The following is a 19,732-nucleotide window of genomic DNA, read 5'->3' as shown; positions in this document are numbered from 1 at the left end:
GTCCGCTGGGAGATCAATACTCGCTGGACGGAGAAAAGAGAAGACATGGACGCTTGACCTGGAAGGCTCTCGCTGTGTCCGCTGGGAGATCAAGACTCGCTGGACGGAGAAAGAGAAGACATGGATGCTCGACCGGGAAGGCTCTCGCTGTGTCCGCTGGGAGATCAATACTCGCTGGACGGAGAAAAGAGAAGACATGGACGCTTGACCTGGAAGGCTCTCGCTGTGTCCGCTGGGAGATCAATACTCGCTGGATGGAGAAAGAGAAGACATGGATACTCGGAATTTTTTTTTTTTTTTTTTTTTAACCGATGAGGATTTGGTGGGCTTTTTTGATATGGAAACGATTAGTTCTGATGTAGGTTTGGAACGCGTCTGAGGACCATCTTCCAAGCACTTGGATCTGCTGTTGGGAGAGGCCTTTTTGGGCTGCTGAGGTTGCTGCCCCGATGCGGAAGGAATGGCTGGAGAAATTCTCTGCTGGGATGCCTGATAGTTGGAGAACAAATTTTAGGTGTTTTTGGAACCAAAAGCGTGTCACGGGTTTGTTAGAGTCGTCTATGAACAGGGGTTCGAGATGGGATTTAGCATGAGAGTTTCTCAGTTGGAGGTATGCTAGTATAGTTTGGAAAGGTTGAATTGGTGACGAGAGGTTGAAAATATATATGAAGTGGCCTTTTTTGGTTTGGTCTGTTTTGCTTTGTTTGATCAGAAAAGAGATAGTTTCGCTGTCAAGCACTGAAAGATCTGAGATGTTTGGGTGGATTTTTGGGTCGAATCTGGAAGTGATAGCCAGTTCAGAGCATCTTAGGAAACCAAAAAAAGCTAGAATAAACATGGCGTCGAGTGTGCGAGAGGTATTAAGCGATCGGTAGCCTGAGCGGAGGGTATGAATGCATTTAGTAAGAATATCTAACGTTATGGGTTGTCTGGTGTCCGGGCGGGTGGGCTGGGATCGTTGGATGCCTTTAATTAAGAGGGAGGTTTGTGAATTATTTATCTCCGGTGAGGGGGCGCCGTGAATCAATTTGTGAAAAAATTGGATGCCGCTTAAGTAACTTTTGATGGACCCGACTTCGAGGCTCTTAACGCTGTTAAGGTAAGAGATGAAGGAGGTAATTGTAAGGAGGGAAAAATCAGGGAATGGCGTGTTGTAAGAAAGGTGGAAGGCTTTAAAACATCTCCATGCGGTCACATAGGATTGGAGAGTTCTGGGGGAAACTGCTTGGAGAATGGTGTCGAGCGATATGTTGAGGAGGGATTTTTGCGGGTGGGTTATGGGAATATTAATTCCGAATAATGAGGTACTGGAGTTGGTAGCTTGTCTGCCTCTGGAGCCAGCATCCTGAATTTCTGAAACATAAAGCGAGACAGAGAGTCAGCAATTTGGTTTTTTGACCCGGGGATGTGTTTAGCAATTAAGATAAATTGATCACATGCTGAAATCCAGATTAGACGTCTTAGAAGTGGCATCAGTGCGGGTGAATGGGAACGGCCTTTATTAATGCACTGGACTGTAGCTTCATTGTCACAATGCACTACGATACTGCTAGCAGTCCATTCTTTCCCCCACAGGAAGGCTGCTACTACGAGAGGGTAGAGCTCGAATAATGCGGAGGACTGTAGCGTGTCCTGTATTTGGGGGGGCCACGTAGACGCGAACCAGCGTCCTTGGCAGAACCCCCCAAAGCCGACTGAGGGGGCTGCATCTGTGAACAGCTGGATGTCGATGGGGGAGGAAATTAGATCCTTATAGAAAAATGATAGGCCGTTCCACTGTTTAAGAAAAGTTATCCATAGCCTGAGTTCGTCGTGGCATGCTGGAGTTAGGGAAATGAGATCCTCTAGTGCGTGAACTGAAGACGCGAGAGAGAGGAGATGAGAAATGAAAGGGCGGCCTTGTGGAATAATGCGCATGGCGAAGTTTAAGTGGCCGAGCATGGATAGGAGTTCGCGTTTGGAACACTTTGAACTGTCTACGAGGGTAGATGAGATGAGGATTATTCTATCGATTTTTTCCTTGGGCAGGGAGGCCTGGTATTTAACTGAATCTAGCTTAATGCCAAGGAACTCGATGGATGTGGCGGGACCCATGGTTTTTTCCTGGGCGATGGGAATTCCGAGCTCGGCAAATACTCTTTGAACTGTGAGGATCTGGGCTGCTGGAATGGCGCCGGGAGGCGAAATTATTGGAAAATCGTCCAGCAGGTGAATGAGGTGAGGAATTGCGTAATTGTTTGACAAGATCCAGCAAATGGCTTCAGATAGCATGTAAAAAATTTTGGGGCTGCTTTTGCATCCAAAAGTTAAGCGTACCGCGAAATAGAATTTCCCATGCCAGCGCACTCCGAATAAGTGCCATGAATCCGGGTGGATGGGCATCACTTTAAAAGCCGAAGTGATGTCAATTTTTGCGAGCCAGGCACCCCGACCCACGATTTTTATGAGGTCGACTGCGTGATCTACGTCGTGATATTTGAGAGAAAATTCGTCGAGTGGGATCAGGCTGTTAATGCTTGGGAACAGGGATTTATGTGGAGCTGACAGATCGACTATGAGGCGTTTCTTACCTGAAAACTTTCTCGTAGCCACTCCAATGGGGCTAATGCGAAAAACTTTGAAAGGAGGCTCGTCAAAAGGGCCAATCATGAAGCCTGACTCGACTTCTTTTTTAATCAGGTTGTCTACCACGTTGGGCTCGGCGAGAGCCGATTGGAGATTATCGCAGATTATGTTTTGGGAGAGCGGACAAACCACTCCCGGTTTAAAACCGTGTTGTAGGCCAGACAGCAGATATTCAGTGAAGTCAGAGTCCGGGTGGTGAGCTAGTTCGATAGAAAGGCGAGAAATATTCACGGGAGTCGATAAATCATTTTTAGATTTTTTATTGACATCTTTAAAGACAGGGCATACAGGACGGGCATGAGCACCGCCACAGAAGCTGCATATGTGCAAGTACCGACAACGCTGCCTGGTGCACTTGCCGATATTAAAATTGTTGCAAGGCTGTTTGCTGTCCGTAAGTGCTCTAGAGCGGAAATTAGCCTCGTGTGGATATGGGTTGCTAGTCGCCGGTCTTGGTGTGTAGCTGGTGGATTTGACTGGTCCCGTTTCCGGGCATGGAGGAACGGAGGGGTTAACTTGAGGGCACGATATTGTGGAATGTGCCACTGACCTGCAGACCGCGCAAGAAATATTCCTGCAGCCAAGGAAAACTCTGCTGTGCAGGTCAGTGTCTAGTGCTCCCCAGTATGGGCATTGGTTCCACTGTGAAACCCTAACAGCGCATTTTGCTGAGAAGAGTTTGTGATATGTGTAAAAGTGCCCTCCCCCGTAGGACAACGCGAGCTCGGCTATCAGCGCTAAATAGTCGTTCAGTTCGCGTCGCCTATGAGGGAAGGCTGAGCAAATGATTTCTGTGAAGTGGCTGAAAGCGATTGAAAACTCCGAAAAAGAAAGTAAACGTGATGAATGTGTATTCTGGTTTTTTAAAGTGACTGAAAAATCCCCGCAGTCTAACTGACGGTTAGAATCGGATACGGGAAGCAGAGAAAGTAAATGTGAAAGGTCTACATCCGCACCTGCCAGAATCTGTGCTCGGATGTTTTGAGTCACTGGGGGAGGCTCCAGAGCGACAGCGTTTGGTGGGACTGGCATCGGGGTAGCTGTGAAAAGAGAATATTGTGATTTGGCATTTAAGAGAGAGCTGTAAGGGAGAGAAGCCTGGGCTGCGACTATCGGCGGAGGCAGCCTCACGCTTAAGTCGGCCTGTGGGGCTTGAGAAGAAAAATTGAGAAAAGCATAAGGGGGAAAAGGAGGAAATAAATGAGATGCCTGAGCCTGTGTTGCAGGCGGAGGCGGTCTCGCACTTGCTTGAGCTGCAGGCCACTGAAAATGGGAGGGGTTAGCAGTAGTCGCGGGAAGGTGGTAGAAAGTTTGAGCCTGCACCGCTAGCGGAGGCAGCCTCACGCTAGCGTCTGCTATGGGAGCCGGAGGCCACTGCAGAGGAAAAGAGTTAGAAACAGCAGGAGGAAAACACTGGGAGGCAGAGGGTGACCCGGCGGGCCCAGCTGTGTATGGCACTGCGGCGGGAAGCGCCGTGCTGAAAAGCTCAGCTGAAGCGGGAGGCGAGTGAGGTCTCGTGGCGGTGGAATCTGGAGCGCGACCCAGGCTCGCAGAAATCCTGGCGCCGCGGGCTGAAGCGTGCGGCAAACCGAATCTTGCACGGGAAGGTGGCGGAGTCGGGCGAGGCGAATTCGGGGCCTCACGAGATTTTCCCGGCCTGCTGGCCGCCTTGGAACCTGGGGTGGATTTAGGAGAGAGATTTGATGATTGCAAGGTAACGTATAAGTTGTATAGTTGCGCTTTAGTCATCCTGCGCGAGGGCTGAATATCAGAGTTTATCAGCGCTTGTCTCAGACTCAAGACTGTCCACTTCCCAATAGGCGGAATCGTTGGTACGGCCGAACGATAGGAGGATGCCGGGGAGGAAGCTGGAGTCCTCGCCGGTGGAGGTGAGGGTAAACCTCGGCGTCTTGGCGTGCGAGGGGTTGCTTGCGCCCGCGAGATGAAACGTGGGGCTTGGAGGCGGTATCCGGTGGAGAGGTTGTCCTGGGGCCAGCTGATGGCGGCGGAGGAACCGGAGCATGGTTAAGCTCGTCATCGGATGGTGAAAACTGCATTTGGGACATCGTAGCAAAGCGGTAAACCAAATGCTGAAAACTGTCGAGGAATATGGGTGAGTCGACTGAGTATATTTATAGGCTTTACTCGTGCTGATTGAGTGGACCTGTTGATTACTGATTGCTGACAGCTGGCTGGAATGACTTGATTGTTTGATCATTAGAACGTGTTCCTCCCGAACCTTGTTAATAAAACATCAATCAAATTTAGTCACGATTTTACCAATAAAATCAGTGAATTGCTGTAAAAAGTCCTTAACTGCGTGTGGAGGACGGTAGATCACCCCTAAGCAAACAGGACCGTTCCAGTCGAGGTGTAGAAGTTGGGCTTCGAAGCTGGAGTAGATGTCCACAGGGAGGATGCGACATCGCGCGCAGTGAGAGTTTTTCAGCACAGTTACAAGCCCACCCCCTCGTCTGGTTTGGCGAGGGGAGTTAAAAAATGTAGTCAACCGGGACCAGTTCAGAAAAGGGGGTAAGATCACCATCCTTAATCCATGATTCAGTGATGAACATAAAATCCAAATTGTGCGAAGTGAAAAAGTCATTCAGCAGGAAAGTCTTGTTTACCACTGAACGAGCGTTAATTAGAACCATATTGGGTGGAGGGACAGCTTCGGAAGAGAGTGACACTCTGCGCAGCGGCCGCAGCACACCAAGAGCCGCTCCAGCTCTTCGGAGAAGATGGCCGGTATGAGGAAAACCGACACAAGGGACGGAGGACGGAACCAGGGGAAGGACAGGTCGAAGCCACCAATGAGCCTGATCTAGGAGACGCCAGACCACGGAGTCACCATAAGACGGCTCGCAAAAGGAACTTGGAATACAGCCCGCAAGTAGACGGGCTTTCAGCTTGATCGTACGACCTCCTCGAGACCCGCGTTTCCTCCTGCGCTTCCTCCGTGTTTTGCTTATAGGCCAACAATGGAGGCACTCCGGGAAGTCTGTTGTAACACCTTCAAATGGTTTATTAAAAACACGCTCCACATCCAGTTTGTAAAATGTTGATCTGATATCTAGAAGAGATTGACGGTCATAAACCATAAGGGCTTCACAGTTTAAAAACCAAACAAACAACAGCTAAACTAGCACAGAGAGGAGCAACCGACGGCATGTCGACACAGGTGCCATCTTGTTCCATCACAAAAAAAAAAAAAATCAAAATGCCACCATGGTGTATATGGTGTATATGTTGAGAAGTTGGGAGAATCTGTTAAAGGTACAGTTGTATATGTGTCTGCTGATAACCTGGCTGCTCATTTTCTGGCAGGATTCTTCGAAAGCTTTATGGTGGACAGATTCTGCAGGTTCTGTATGGCGACGAGAGGCGAGATGCAAGCAAGGAGGTAAATTCAGGTGCTTTTGAACCCTGCACTATAGACACTCACAACCAGTAGGTGCAGGAGGTAAAGCAGGATCCCACTGTGGCAAAACAGTATGGTGTGAAAGGAGGGTGTGTATTGACTGACGGTCTGGAGCACTTTCATGTTGTTCATGGGTACCCCCCTGACATCCTCCATGACCTTTTGGAAGGCATTGTTCCCGTTGAGTTATCCCTCTGCATTTCAGACATGATTTCTAAGAAATATTTCACCATAGAAACACTGAACCATACCATGAAAACCTTTGAATATGCTTTTCATGACAAAACTGACCAGCCTCAGCCAATTTTCCATGGCTTCTCTACCAAAGGGACTATAGGTGGCAATGGCCATGAGAACTGGACCCTAATCAGGCTGCTCCCTTATCATTGGCCATAAAGTCCCTGAAGGAGACAAAGCATGGAACATTCTGCTGCTCCTAAAATACATTGTTGAGTTGGCTGTCGCAACAAAGCACACTGAAGAGTCAGTGCATTTCCTTGACTGCAAAGTGTCAGAACATAGAGACTTGTTGCAAACAACTTTCACAGATTTTAGATTACGGCCAAAACACCACTATATTGAGCATTACCCTGAGATGATCAAAGCATTTGGTCCCCTTTCAGATGTTTGGACAATGCGGTTTGAGGGAAAACACTAATTCTTCAAATGGGTCATTCGTAATGCCCACAACTTAAAAAATGTAGCTCTTACATTGGCTGTTAAGCATTAGAAAATGATGGCTTACTATTTGGACACAAGTTCATTTTTCAAGCCTTCAATTGAAATGGACAAGGTCACTACAGCATCGATCACATCTTATCCTGAGAATGTCCAACAGGTTTTCTGCCAGAGAGTTCCTCAGCTTACATCAGTTCTTGTTGCATCATCAGTCTATGTAGATGGAATTAGATATTGTGCTGACATGATAGTCTCTGTTGGTTCATGTGCTGGCCTCCCTTCATTTAGACAGATCAAACAGATAGTGGCACACTGAGATCCTGTTTGTTTGCAATGAGATGACTGTTACCATGAGCATTTGAGATCTTTTGAACTCATCTGTGACAGCAGTAACCCATCTCTGTGTGTGGTGCAGCTGAAAGAGCTGAATGATGTTTTCCCTCTTTCAGCGTACAGATATGGTGATAATTTGGTAGTGACCCTCAGGCGGAATATTCTCTGTTAAGAAGCCACAGTGTGATCTCTGCAATAAATCTAGGCTGTAATGGAACATTTTGTAGCTTATTTTAGAGCTCATGTTGAAATGTATAATGATACAGTGTCTGAGAAGTTTTTCTTTTATTTTTCCCTAAATTTGTGACTTTTTTGTAAATGTTTTTCTTATACATTTAAGTGGGGATTTCTTGAGAATTTTAAGGTTTTGTTTATGGATTTACCACTTTAATCTAAAGGGACAGTCATTATTTTTTATGCTCAGCAATTGAATGGCCTTTTGGATATTTATATTTCTAATGACCTAATTATTGTTTCTATTCCCAAGATGACTGCAAACCAGAAGATGACCTTGAGGGTCATTCTAACAGAGGCGGATATAAAAAAAGTCATCCTAACCACAAGGCCCTCTACAGTCGAAGATTTGATAAGCAAGCTAAAAGAATCACTGGGACTTCATTATAACTTCAGTCTCCAATACCAAGACCCTGAATTCAATAATGAACTATGCAATCTGACAGATACTGAAGAACTTCCAGAAAAACCAACAGTTAAAGTCATGCCTGTCCTTGAGCTGGTACCTGTCTCATCTGATGAAGTCTTCAGTGACACACCCAGTACAGCAGATACAGACATACTCTCACAATCATCTCAGGAGCGACAGAAACAGTGGCCAGAATCTTTTGATATTCCTACCTTTTCTGTGGATGTAGAGTATAGACTTAGGCAAGCAGATCTGCTGTTTATGAGTGAGGGTACATACCTTAAAGTATCAAAACATCTAAAACACGTGATACTTGAAAGATTGGCAGAGAGCATGTATAGCTACACAGCATACCCAACTGCTGCTCAGTTCGAAAGTGTTGCAGCAGCACTGATAAACAAGCACCCTTGTCTCCAGGAGCGAGGCTCAACCACTCGCTCTTGTGGTTGGAAAAATAGCCTTAAGCATAAAATGGCTAGTTATCGAACAAAGCGTAGGCAATCAGGATGCCTTGATGTTGCAGTAAATGCAGGTAAGCGGGGAAGGCATTCAGCAGGACAACCAGCTAATAAGCGCATCAAGAAGGCAAACAAAGGTGAAATCAACTACTTGCCCAACTTTCCGGATGGATTTGATCAGGCAGCACTGGAGGGGGCCTGTAAAGACTTGGTTGATGAAATGCAGAAGAGAACACCAAATGGACCTCTTGTGAAACAGAAGATGGATCAGATCTTTTCTCTGAGAAGAAAAGAGGTAGTGGAGTCTAGGCTTGGGAATCGGTTCCAGGTTCCGGTTTGGAACCGGTTCCAAACGTTCCGATCCATCGGAATCGTACACGTCCACACGTTAACGATTCCACTAACGATTCCAATGCACACTTGGTTTTCATTATCTAAAACCACTTTAAATGAGACATTCAAAGCCAACAACTCTCAAAGCCACCCTGTAAGTGTTCAGCAAATGGTACAGGAATCGATATGGGAATCGATAAGGAATCACATCGATAAGCAGACTCGACAATGGCATCGATATCGATAATTTCTTAACGATCCCCATCCCTAGTGGAGTCGGAACCCACTATAAGCACGATGGTGAAACGCTGGCCTGCCCTTTTCACTGAAGATCAAGTATGTTTAAGAAAGAGAACATAACAAATAACTATCTTTCTATTATTATATAATTTGTCTAGATGTATATTTCTCTTGTCCTCTTTAAACCTGCAGTCCGTAGCTGTTTTGGGGTTAAAAATTATCCAAAATACATATTTGAGAAAATACATAACCAGCCAGTGTTCAAAACTATCTGCTTGCCTTAGCTCGATTCAAAGCGGTAAGCTTGTAATAGTGTTTTTAATTCCAGTGGTACTGGTGGATTTCCGCGGGAGATTCGAGCATGTCTTTGCGTCATTACGTCACATCTGTACACGTAAAGAAGGAGTCTCGGCTAGTAGGCTATATTGCGAGTGAGGATGTTGGAGGTGGAGATTTATCCTTTTCTCACTGCACTTGATATAATTAAACTTATTAATTTGATGGCGGATCCAGAAAGGTTCAAACGACGATCACCAGTGACAACAGATTCACCCGCTGTAAAATGCAAAAGACTTCATTCGGACTTCGGAGTGGCTAACTTACAGAAAAAAAGAGACTGCAACCGGACCCATGCGAAAACAAGGATACATATCGGAAGGACATTACATGTAGTCACGCAATGCTGACGTTGTTAACATGAACAATTTGAGAACAAAGTATAATTTGCAATTTTGCGTGATATGATAACTTATAAGCGATTGTTAGATTTAATCAGCGCGATTTACTGCAATGTCAGAACCAGAACAAAGGTGGATGTTTCTTACTTGTTCAGATGACATTTTCCGGTGAAAATTACTATGTTGGTCATACTTCCAAAAAGAATAATCTGTGATTCTGAATGACAGTATCCACACCGACGCGGTGACTTACAGCCTCACAGTCTCCTCAAACATTGTGTTCCTCCGCGCTGTGAGGTGTCGAGGGTGTTGAAGTACAACTCACGTTAAGTTGATAATTCCGCGAATGACTGCAATTGCAGATTTCAAACAGAGATGGCGACAAAGAGGAAAAACGGCGGACTGCAGCTTTAAGGAAAACATTGGCATTTTTAATTTGGGGCATGATGTTATTCTTCAACATTGCAAATCATATAAAAAGGACATTCATGGATGTTTTTCAGCACTACTTTGCAGATGGCTTAGCTGCCTTGTATTGTTCAGTCGATCTAAGTTCAGTTTTTTTGTTCTCTGTATTTTTCAGGTGTTCATGGAGTTCAGCAGGATTGTGGGCAAGAACCTCAAGCAGGAGTTCTATGAGAGCATCGACCGGCACAGTCCTTGTCTCCTCGAGTTATTTCGATCCAAGAGAGGGAATGTTGGACAGTTGTTGACACAGATTTCACAACAGACCAATGTAAGTCCATACACATTCTGTACTTGCCGTTGTTTATCTTAGGTTTTGTATAAACATCATATCACAATGCTACTCTATTAGTTGTATAATTCAATCCAAACATTGCTTTTTTTTTTTTTAAGCTTTCTTAGAGATCATTATTTGTTTTTTATTTTAGCTAGATAACTTCTTGTACTGTGTTTAATTCTCAAAAGACTACAGAGCCAACTGCGATCCGGACACAGGTGCTCAGAGGGCTTCCTGTCATCCTTGGGGACAACCCCACAAACTTCTTCAAAGCAGGTTTTGTAAGTTAGCTCTTGCTTTCTTATAATTTTTACCATTATTTATTTTTCACCATGACACTCTTATATTGATTAAAGTTGTTTTTCAAATGAGAAATATAATGTAATGATTGTGCTCTTCTGTTATTCTTTATTTAGGAATCTGATGATGATGATTATTTTCGTGACCATGACGTTGGGATACTTCTTATTGAGCGTGAAGGCGCTGTGCTCACATCTTCCCAGCATCTCAGTCCAGCCTTGTTGAAAATCATCATTGAGGGAGAAGTTGTAATGGACAACATTCAAGATCTGCCAAAAGCAATGTGCATTCTGTTTGGACTTATGTATGCGCTCCATCTTAACTACCCCAAGACTATGAAGCTCACATTTCAGTTCATCCAACAGGTATTGCTATTGTTAGGCCACACTGACCTAAAGCCAAAGCTACAGACTTTGAAAAATCAGCTCGCAATGTAAAGAGAGGTCAAGTCTACTGTAAGAAGCTGTTGACTACATTTTTCTTTTTATACTTTATATTACGACCCGCAAACAACTGCGCAAGTTTAAGGCCCACAGCTGTAACATCTGCCTACAACGTTCTCACGGCAGTATTCTCTGATCGTTGATTCGCTGAAAACCTTGCACCTGATACGTCAGTTGCGTGTTAAAAGTTCAGAGAGAGTTCAGAGCATAGGTTCGGAGTTGGAGCCCACTGATGCACGTTTGAAAGTTTGGATGATAATCAAGGTAAGCAGATAATAAAATGGTGTGCCTTGTCACTAGTGTCGTAGCCTTGCCTTATCAGTCTGTGTGCCGAGAGTACAGACTTCAACTATAGTTGCAAACGTCTGACGTGCGTTATGTGGGCTAGCTAATTGCTCAATAAAAATAGGCTCATGGTACAAATTACGTTTTGGCAAATCGGGCAAGTGGCATTTTAAAATTCCCCAAATTATCAAAGGTTGTCCAGATTGTGTTGAGCCTGCCACACTCAAATGCGGATGCTGAGCGAACCTTTTCAGTTATTGGCCTAAACAAGACTGACACCACAGACTGTCACTTGATGGCACACTGTGATGGGAAGTTCGGATCACGACTCGCTTGTTCTATCTCGTTCATTAAAATGAACTTATCTTTTTTTGAGTCATTTCGTTCATTTAAAGGGCTTTAAATGTTATACTTTTAACAGGCAAATTCCCCGAACACATCCACCTACGCAGTGTTTATCATATTCTGAATTAAGAAATCATTATAATGCAGTCAAAAATAATTTACAGGGAACATAAATAATTACTTTACCTTCCGAGTCTTTCGTTCATTTGTCACGTGACAGACGCAATGAAGGGATTGTTCATGAACGGATCGAACCCTGCTTCAGATACAGAGCTCTTGCAGAGGCAGTGAAGCAGGCCAAACTGCCACTGTGGCATATAACAGGCCTAATTTGTGAAACTTGTGTGTTGTGGTTTTCTGGGGAGGTGGGGTAACTATTATGTGTCCCTTTTGTTTTGAGATTTCTTATTGTTTAGATGTTGTTGTTTTACATGTTTGTTATTTGTTATTTAACCACCTCTATCTTTATTTTTTTTTATAGTGCAATCAATAAATTAATTGTACATTTTGAAAAAACGTTTCCATTCTATTTTTTGTTGTTGTTGCATAAATCAGGGTTTATACTAAGTAAACGAGGACTGAGATTTTTAAAATTAGGGTTACCAAAAAATTTCTCCGCGCGCGCACTGAAATTTTACAGTCTCACTCCAGCCAAAGTCCCAAAGTTGGCAACCCTGTGTTAGTTTTAAAATAATTACATTATAAATAATTTGCTTGTATATCTGGTTGTACCCCTTTATTACCCAAAACTTAACATATTGTTCCCTTATACCTACACGGAAGTACACTATAATTACAGAAACGTACACCGTAATTTCAGTTTACTTACGCAGTTGTTTGCGGGTCGTAATATAAAGTGTTACCATACTTTCTTACCTGTGGGGTAAACCTTTTTATTTTCTGTAAAACAAGCGGACGAACAGACACACGTAAAACGCAGACACACACATACAACACCCACACACAACACACACAAACAACACTGACACACACTTAAATGCTGTAGGAAGCATGGTGAAGGATGTGACTTGTGTGAAAATTAAAACTGAGAGGAATTGTAGCAGAAAGACATAGGCCTAAGACATTATTGTTCCAGTTCTTCACCAGTCTATGTAGATTGTTCTGATATGATAGTCTGTTGGTTTATGCTCTGGCCTCCCTTCATTTAGGCAGATTAAACAGATCCTGTTTGTTTGCGTTTTCTTGTACATTTGAGTGGGTGTTTCTGGTCAATTTTATTTTGTTTATGGATTTACCACTTTAATCTCAGGGGACATCTATGGTTTTTTCTTGTAAATTTGTGACACATTCAACACCCACACACGGACAACACAGACACGGACAACACCCACACACACGGGAACACAGACACGGGCAACACTCACGGACAACACCCACACACACACACAAAAAACACAGACACGGACAACACCCACGCACACAAACAACACCCACACACAACACAGAGACGGACAACACCCACATACACAACACACACGGCAACACAAACACAGGTAACACACACAGACAACACCCACACACAAACAAGACAGACACGGACAACACCCACACACACAAACAACACCCACACACAGACATGGACAACACCCACACACAACACATACACGGAAAACACCCACACACAAACACATACAACACCCACACACAATTGTTTCAATAATTTGAAATGACCTTTTTCAGATTAATCATTTTAGATTGGATAATTGATGTTTTGATTGTTGATGTTTACCTGATTTAAGCATTACGAGGTGTTTCTTTTTTTCCATCCAATTTAATTGAAACAATGTTTTATAACACTTTTTTTTTAATCAAAAGCTAATTAAATCAGACGAAAATACAGTAATTGTGTTAAATGATGAGTAGAAATAACAAGTCATAATAGCTAGTTTTATCTAATGATTTTGAGAACACACTACTAATAAATATAAATACTAAACTTAAGGTTCCATGTTAATACAACTCAACATGTTTAGTTTCAGCTTGTGTAAAAACTAAAGTGGTATAGGGCAACGGGTTTCCATGCGATTTGCGAGTAATGTCAACTAATTCGGGTTAGCGTGTAGCTTAAGAAAGAAATCAAAAGGAGTTTCAGCATAATGTCAGAGGTTTTGGCTGCCCAAAGAAAGTTAGCTCATCTGTGTTGCAGAGGATGGCTATTGAAAGTTTAATAGGAGTGACAGTTCATTCAGGTTTATTTTATGACCGTTTCATTTGTAGCAGTGTGGTTTATCATTCATATAATAAAACAACTCTTAAAAAGATAAATAATTCAGTTGTACAGTTAAATGATGGAACATTCTGCGAAGTTATGACCCTGGTGCATTTTACATCTGATGATGGGGCCTCATCCACATCCAACAACTTCTGTATTTTAGTAAAAGAGCTTGTCAAGAGTGGAGGAAAGGTGTGTAGAGATACTCAGTTAAATATATTTTCCACATTTATAAATTAGGTGTCTCAGACCCATAATGTATTTGCTGTGCATCCCCAATCACTCGAGCGTAAATGTGTAATGGTTAAGGCGAGACACTACAGGTGAATAGGGTAAAAATTTTAACTTAGAGATATCACCATAAAACTTTACCAGTTGATTACTCACATGAAGAGGAGAAAAAAATGTATTGCAAGTTCACTGTAATTTTATGTTTAAATATGCTAATCAGGCTATATCTCATTAAATATGCACTAATTTGCATATATTTTGAAGTGACGAATCTGACCATTGAAAAAAACAAGGTTCAAAATTATTTTTGCATTTTGTTGATATATTCAATGAAAATACATTTTCAGAGGGGATTATGAATATCTCCTTTTGTTACCCTGTAAATCAGAAAATACTGCCAATAGCCTTAAAAAATTGATTTCTGCCCTATTTTTAGGCATAAAATGTCATATAAATCAGGCCAAGAATGATATATCAACAAATCCCTCTGAACAAACATTCACAATATAGTTAGGAATACGACTGTAAAGTTTGGTGTATGTAGGTGCTACAGAAGTGAAAAATCGTCACGAGGAGTGCAAGAAAAAACTCGTTTTGAGAAAACGGCCTTTAAAGATTGTTATGGTAAAATTTTACTAATTTCTATTGAAAGCCATGAATTACAGACAAAATATGCTTTAGGTCCAAGTAAAATCCATGCATCACACTTTATAACATCCAAAACTCATTATTGCTTCATCCATCACTGATCATAACATCCAAAACAACACATCAACAGTCCATCACACAGGTGTGACAAAAAACGAAATATATAACACCCACAGCAACATCACGTGACGCTTCTGAAGATGACTGCATCAGCATTCGAAACTGTCAAGGTATGACAACAAACTTTAAACCTGTCGTATAAGAAAGAATTTGTATTATAAATACAAATAGTAAGCTAAATTAACTTGTTTGGATTAACACATCAACATGAACTTCAACTGAAGACCATTACATCACAAACTTCAAACTGACAGAACACAACCTTTACACCTAGTTAATTTACAGTCTACATATCCATGCCAGCACCATATGTAGGGCCCTCCTCCATCTCCTGCTGGTGTCTTTTCACTTTTTTGGCTGTGCTTACACTTTTACGGCTCCGTTTTACACTAGCGGAATGGACACTATTGGCTTTTGAAATCCTAACCATGTCGTCATCCTTCATTGCATTGACAGTTACGACTGTGCTCTGAAGCCACAGTTTCTCCATCACAGCCAGCATGGCAGAGGCACCCTCATTAAATATAGAAATAGCCATACTGGCTGCAGCCTCAACTCTGCTTTTCCCCACAAAGACTGTTTTTGGACATCGGGCCCATATGACCGAGTTGAGGCATTCGTTGGCATTCTGAGTGCCTCCATGCTGCATGCGCTTGAGCAGGCTGTCACTGGACATCCGGTGATAGACAGGGATGAGCTTCTGACCCACCTCCCGTGATAAAAAGTTTCCTGTGTGAAGACTATGGCTCTCTGGCTTTTTTCCATTCTCCTCTGCTCTCCTGTACCAACACCAGGATGGATTACACCTAGTGTGTGTAGGACTTTTATCACTAGACATGGAGTGGAGGAGACCTGCCCATATTTCTGCCTTCATTTGATCCAGTGACCCTTGATTATTTAGAATAGCCCCCCTGTAATAATTCTGCAAGGCTTTACATTTCTTGGCAGTGAGCTTACCCTGACCTTTGCCCCCTAACTTACGCTCAGCACTCAGTTTCCTAAGTGCTGTGCCCATACGCTTGTGAGCATGATTTATGCACTCAAGCTTTACAATTTCATGTCCAGGGTATGGGTTGAGCGCAACCACCTCCCTGAATGCTGCACTGTCCCCATCTGACAGCATCTCTGTGTAGCGCAGCTGATGCTGAGACACAGACCTGGCCCACATCCTCTTGGCTGCCTCCTGCTCCATGGCCTTACTTGACCCTGAGAAATTTTTTGCACAGTCTACATGACTCTCCTTCCAGCTTTCAAATTCCTCCCGCGTAATCTTACCACCTCGCCTAGCACACTCTCTCAGGGTACAAGCATGGCAGTAGGAGGATAGGACCTCAAAGTCCACTACCAGCCCAGTGAGGATGTCGATGCACACACCAATGCCGTAGTGGGACGTGAAGCCTCTCTTCTGCCAGGTGCCATCAAAAGACACACTGATGTTTATCATGGCATCCTCATCCTCCCTTACTATCTCAGCCACATCAGGGTCAATATCTGCGTATGCCTGCCTGATCTGATCCCTGGTTCTCTGCAGTGACTCCAAGCCTCTCTCAATTTCAGCGACTGAAATTAAATTTATAGCTTATTACTAACTGTTCATCCATATTATAAAACACAAATAGATGGATGCCATAATCTTTAATGCTGAGAGAGAGAGAGAGAGAGAGAGAGAGAGAGAGGGAGAGGGAGGAAGAGAGATAAAGAGAAAGAGAAAGAGAAAGAGAGAAAAATATCTTCACTAAGATATTTACACCTTGGAAAAATAGCCAAAAGAAAACTGAATTTCTGTAAACTGCTTTGAGAGAGAGAAAGAAAGAGAGAAAGAGAGAAATAAAGAAAGAAAGAAAGAAAGAAATAAATAAAGAAAAAAAAAAAAAGAGAGAGAGAGAGAGAGAGAGAGAGAGAGAGAGAGAGAGAGAGAGAGAGAGAGAGAGAGAGAGATTTTTCTATACCTGTTACTGTCTTTTGGTGTGTCTGATACGTTTTAACATGAAGACCAGGAATCCCCAACACTTTGCTGATTTTTTTTTAGAGCTGCATATCCCAAGCCTAACTCATGAGCTAAAAGCACCATTCGCACATTCACATCAAACGCCACATCGTTCCTGGATGCGTCTTGTAGACGCGTAGATGTATAGACACTTTGCCTGTACCTATCCTCTTTGCAGAGACAGCACTCTAGTACTAAACTACTACAGAACCCATGATTCTTTGGGTCGATGTTAACTTTCAGCCCTGTCCCTGTGCAATTAGGACAAATTAAACCACCGATCAGTTCATTCAAACGCGCTACATGAACTATCAGCCACTGCTGAGTGGCGCTTTGATTACCTCCGCTGCTGTCTGAACACTCCTGTTTTCCAAACGACAGTTTACGCATCGACGCACTATGTGACGGCATTTCAACATCTTCTGTCTTCATTGGTGATCCCTTGTGTCTTCTTGCTAATGACAACTGTTTTCGTTTTTTCTGAGAGACTTTTACACGCGTATCTTTCGACATTTTGAATACCGGCGCGGAAATGTCAGAGCGCGTCATGTTACGATTCTGAACGAATCACGTTGTCAGAAATTGGCTTCAGCCAATGAGATTGCGCATTTCGAGTTAAATCACCCATTTTACTTTCATGATTGGTTGCTGATCGACAGGAAATGACCAAATTTGGATCCGACAGCATTGCAAAGGAAAGAGAGAGCTTTACAGCGGTGTTAGGGAGAAGAGCGATCGCGGAGCAGTGGGATGATTTAGAACGCCAACTTTTGACGAATTTAGACGAAATCTACAGGCGCAAACAGACAAAGTGTAGTAAAATAAAGACCTTAATGTGTATTTCGGACTTTTTTTCACCACAAGTCTGAAAGAAGACATGTTATTGAAGACATATAGCCCAAAATCTCAAAATTGACCAGTGAAAAAAAAACGATGTTTTTGCCTGCCGTGTCTCGCCTTAAGTCCAATGACAAAATGCATGTCATTCCACTTCCCAACAATGTTGAAAAAGACTAAAATTTTTGGGGAGCTACTACTTTACAGACATCAACACCAAACCGACCTCTATATCAGTCCTATACGCATGAATACTGTCAGCAACTTGTTGATCTGTACACTCTCCAATTGGTCTTGTTTGCAGTAGCCCTGCTTTTTCTCCATTAAACAATACCAATGAAATGTTTTTTTTTTGAATTGTGACAATATTAACACAGTGTGAGTGAGTTTTTTTTGCTTATAATTTAGCCAGTACTTCTGTTGCAATATGGGTGATGCTATCTGTTAAGACATAATGTAGCACTGCACCAAATTTAAACCACTTGCTTTTCAGCATAACACACTTTTTTGTGGATCTGTACTTTTGAAGTGTGCATTTAATGTTTTGTTTAATGTCATTTTGTGTGTAAGATGTATCATATTTTACAGAACAGCTGCAATAATTGCTATCTGTGTACTTTACACACATCACAAAATTTCATAAATGGGTTTAAGTGCATTTTCATAGTAACACTATTGAATACTTTCTAAAACAAGTCCTGAAGTACTAGCGTGAATAACTTAACTTCATAATTAGACTCAAATCGAACTTAAAATACACTCAACCTTAATATTACAGTGTTGATATTAAAATGTGTACTTTTAAAATATGCTTTCAGTGTATGTTACAATGACAATTTTTGAGCATACAATTTAAAATATATCAAAAATGTTTTTAAAAAATTCAAATAAGTACACATAACCTTCACTTAAAGTATATTTTAGTATAATATATTTCTATAAAGTGTAATATAGTATAATTATTTTAAAGTGTGTTAGAAGTGTTAGCATGAAAGTGTGATGCCAGTATACTTTTTATATATTTACAAAAAGTACAATTTGTGTTAAGTACATTTTCAACATACTATTGGAAATATAAATATACTTGAAATACAATGAAATAAAAAAAATTTCCACTTGGGATTCTGTTGGGAATATATTTCTGCATCACATCTTGCTCTTTAAAGGGAAACTCTCCCCTTCACACTGTCCCAGATATATATGACTTTCTTTCTTCAGATGAACACAAAGATTTGTAGCCCATGTAAATGCAAAAGTACAAGACCGCTTAAAAAAATTAACACAAAAAGTGAACACAAAGGTAATGTTTATTAGTGTTTCTAAACACGCCTATTGTTTAACTCTTTCCCCCCAATTGATGGGATTTTCCAGCTTTCCGTGTTTACTAGGGATGGCCCGATACCGCTACTGGCATCGGGGATCGGGCCGATACTGTCCTCATGTACCCGTACTCATAAAAATTCGCAGATACCACGCACCGATACCACGTACATTTTGCGAAACGAAACTGACCGCCGCGAGTGCTTTGTCGAGGTGAACTGAGGCATAGAAAGTATAATGTTGGTGGTTTGGGCTCGTTTCAAGATAAGGGATGATGACAACAGCAAGGCAGACTGTAAATTATGTTCAGCCAAGGTGTCGAGAGGAGGGAAAGAAAGTACATCGTTTAACACCAGCAATCTAATTAAACATCTGAAGACTGAATACACACAGTTTAGTAAAGCTAAAGCAACTCAGCAGCCAACATTAAAGGGATAGTTCACCCAAAAATGAAAATTCTGTCAGTATTTACTCTCCCTCATGTTGTTCCAACCCCGTAAGACCTTCGTTCATCTTCGGAACACGAATTAAGATATTTTTGATGAAATCTGAGAGCTGGATCACTCCTCCATACTAGTCCATAGGCTTCTTCAGGGATTGAACTTGCCGGCCTCGAAAAGTTATTAAAGACATCGTTAAAATAGTCCAAGTGACTACAGTGGCTCAATCTTAAGTTTATCAAGCGACGAGAATACTTTTTGTGCGCAAAACCCCCCAAAAATAACGACTTTATTTCAACTATTAATTTCCTTCTCTGTGGGCCTCGAGTCAGTTCACTAGTGTAACAGCGTAAGCTTCTGTGTGTGCGGGTTGCGGGAGAGTAAAACGATTTG

General features: G+C 42.4%; 1 protein-coding gene across 1 annotated transcript; it reads right to left on the bottom strand.

Annotated features, from left to right (window-relative positions):
* Positions 1-294: 294 nt before the first annotated feature.
* Positions 295-6,202, bottom strand: LOC130095617 (uncharacterized). Its single transcript, XM_056262365.1, has 6 exons — positions 6,071-6,202; positions 5,339-5,449; positions 3,870-3,999; positions 3,582-3,776; positions 2,571-2,825; positions 295-1,371 (listed from the first exon to the last, which is right to left on the bottom strand). The coding sequence occupies exons 1-6, from the start codon at positions 6,200-6,202 to the stop codon at positions 305-307; spliced, it is 1,890 nt and encodes a 629-aa protein (XP_056118340.1). The 3' UTR covers positions 295-304.
* Between the last annotated feature and the right edge of the window lie 13,530 nt (positions 6,203-19,732).

Source organism: Rhinichthys klamathensis, unplaced genomic scaffold, assembly GCF_029890125.1.
Source record: "Rhinichthys klamathensis goyatoka isolate OS25496 unplaced genomic scaffold, OSU_Roscu_1.1 h1tg000191l_1, whole genome shotgun sequence".
Classification (NCBI taxonomy): domain Eukaryota; kingdom Metazoa; phylum Chordata; class Actinopteri; order Cypriniformes; family Leuciscidae; genus Rhinichthys; species Rhinichthys klamathensis.
Note: the sequence above shows the minus strand (reverse complement) of the source record. Positions and strands in the feature narration are given on the sequence as shown.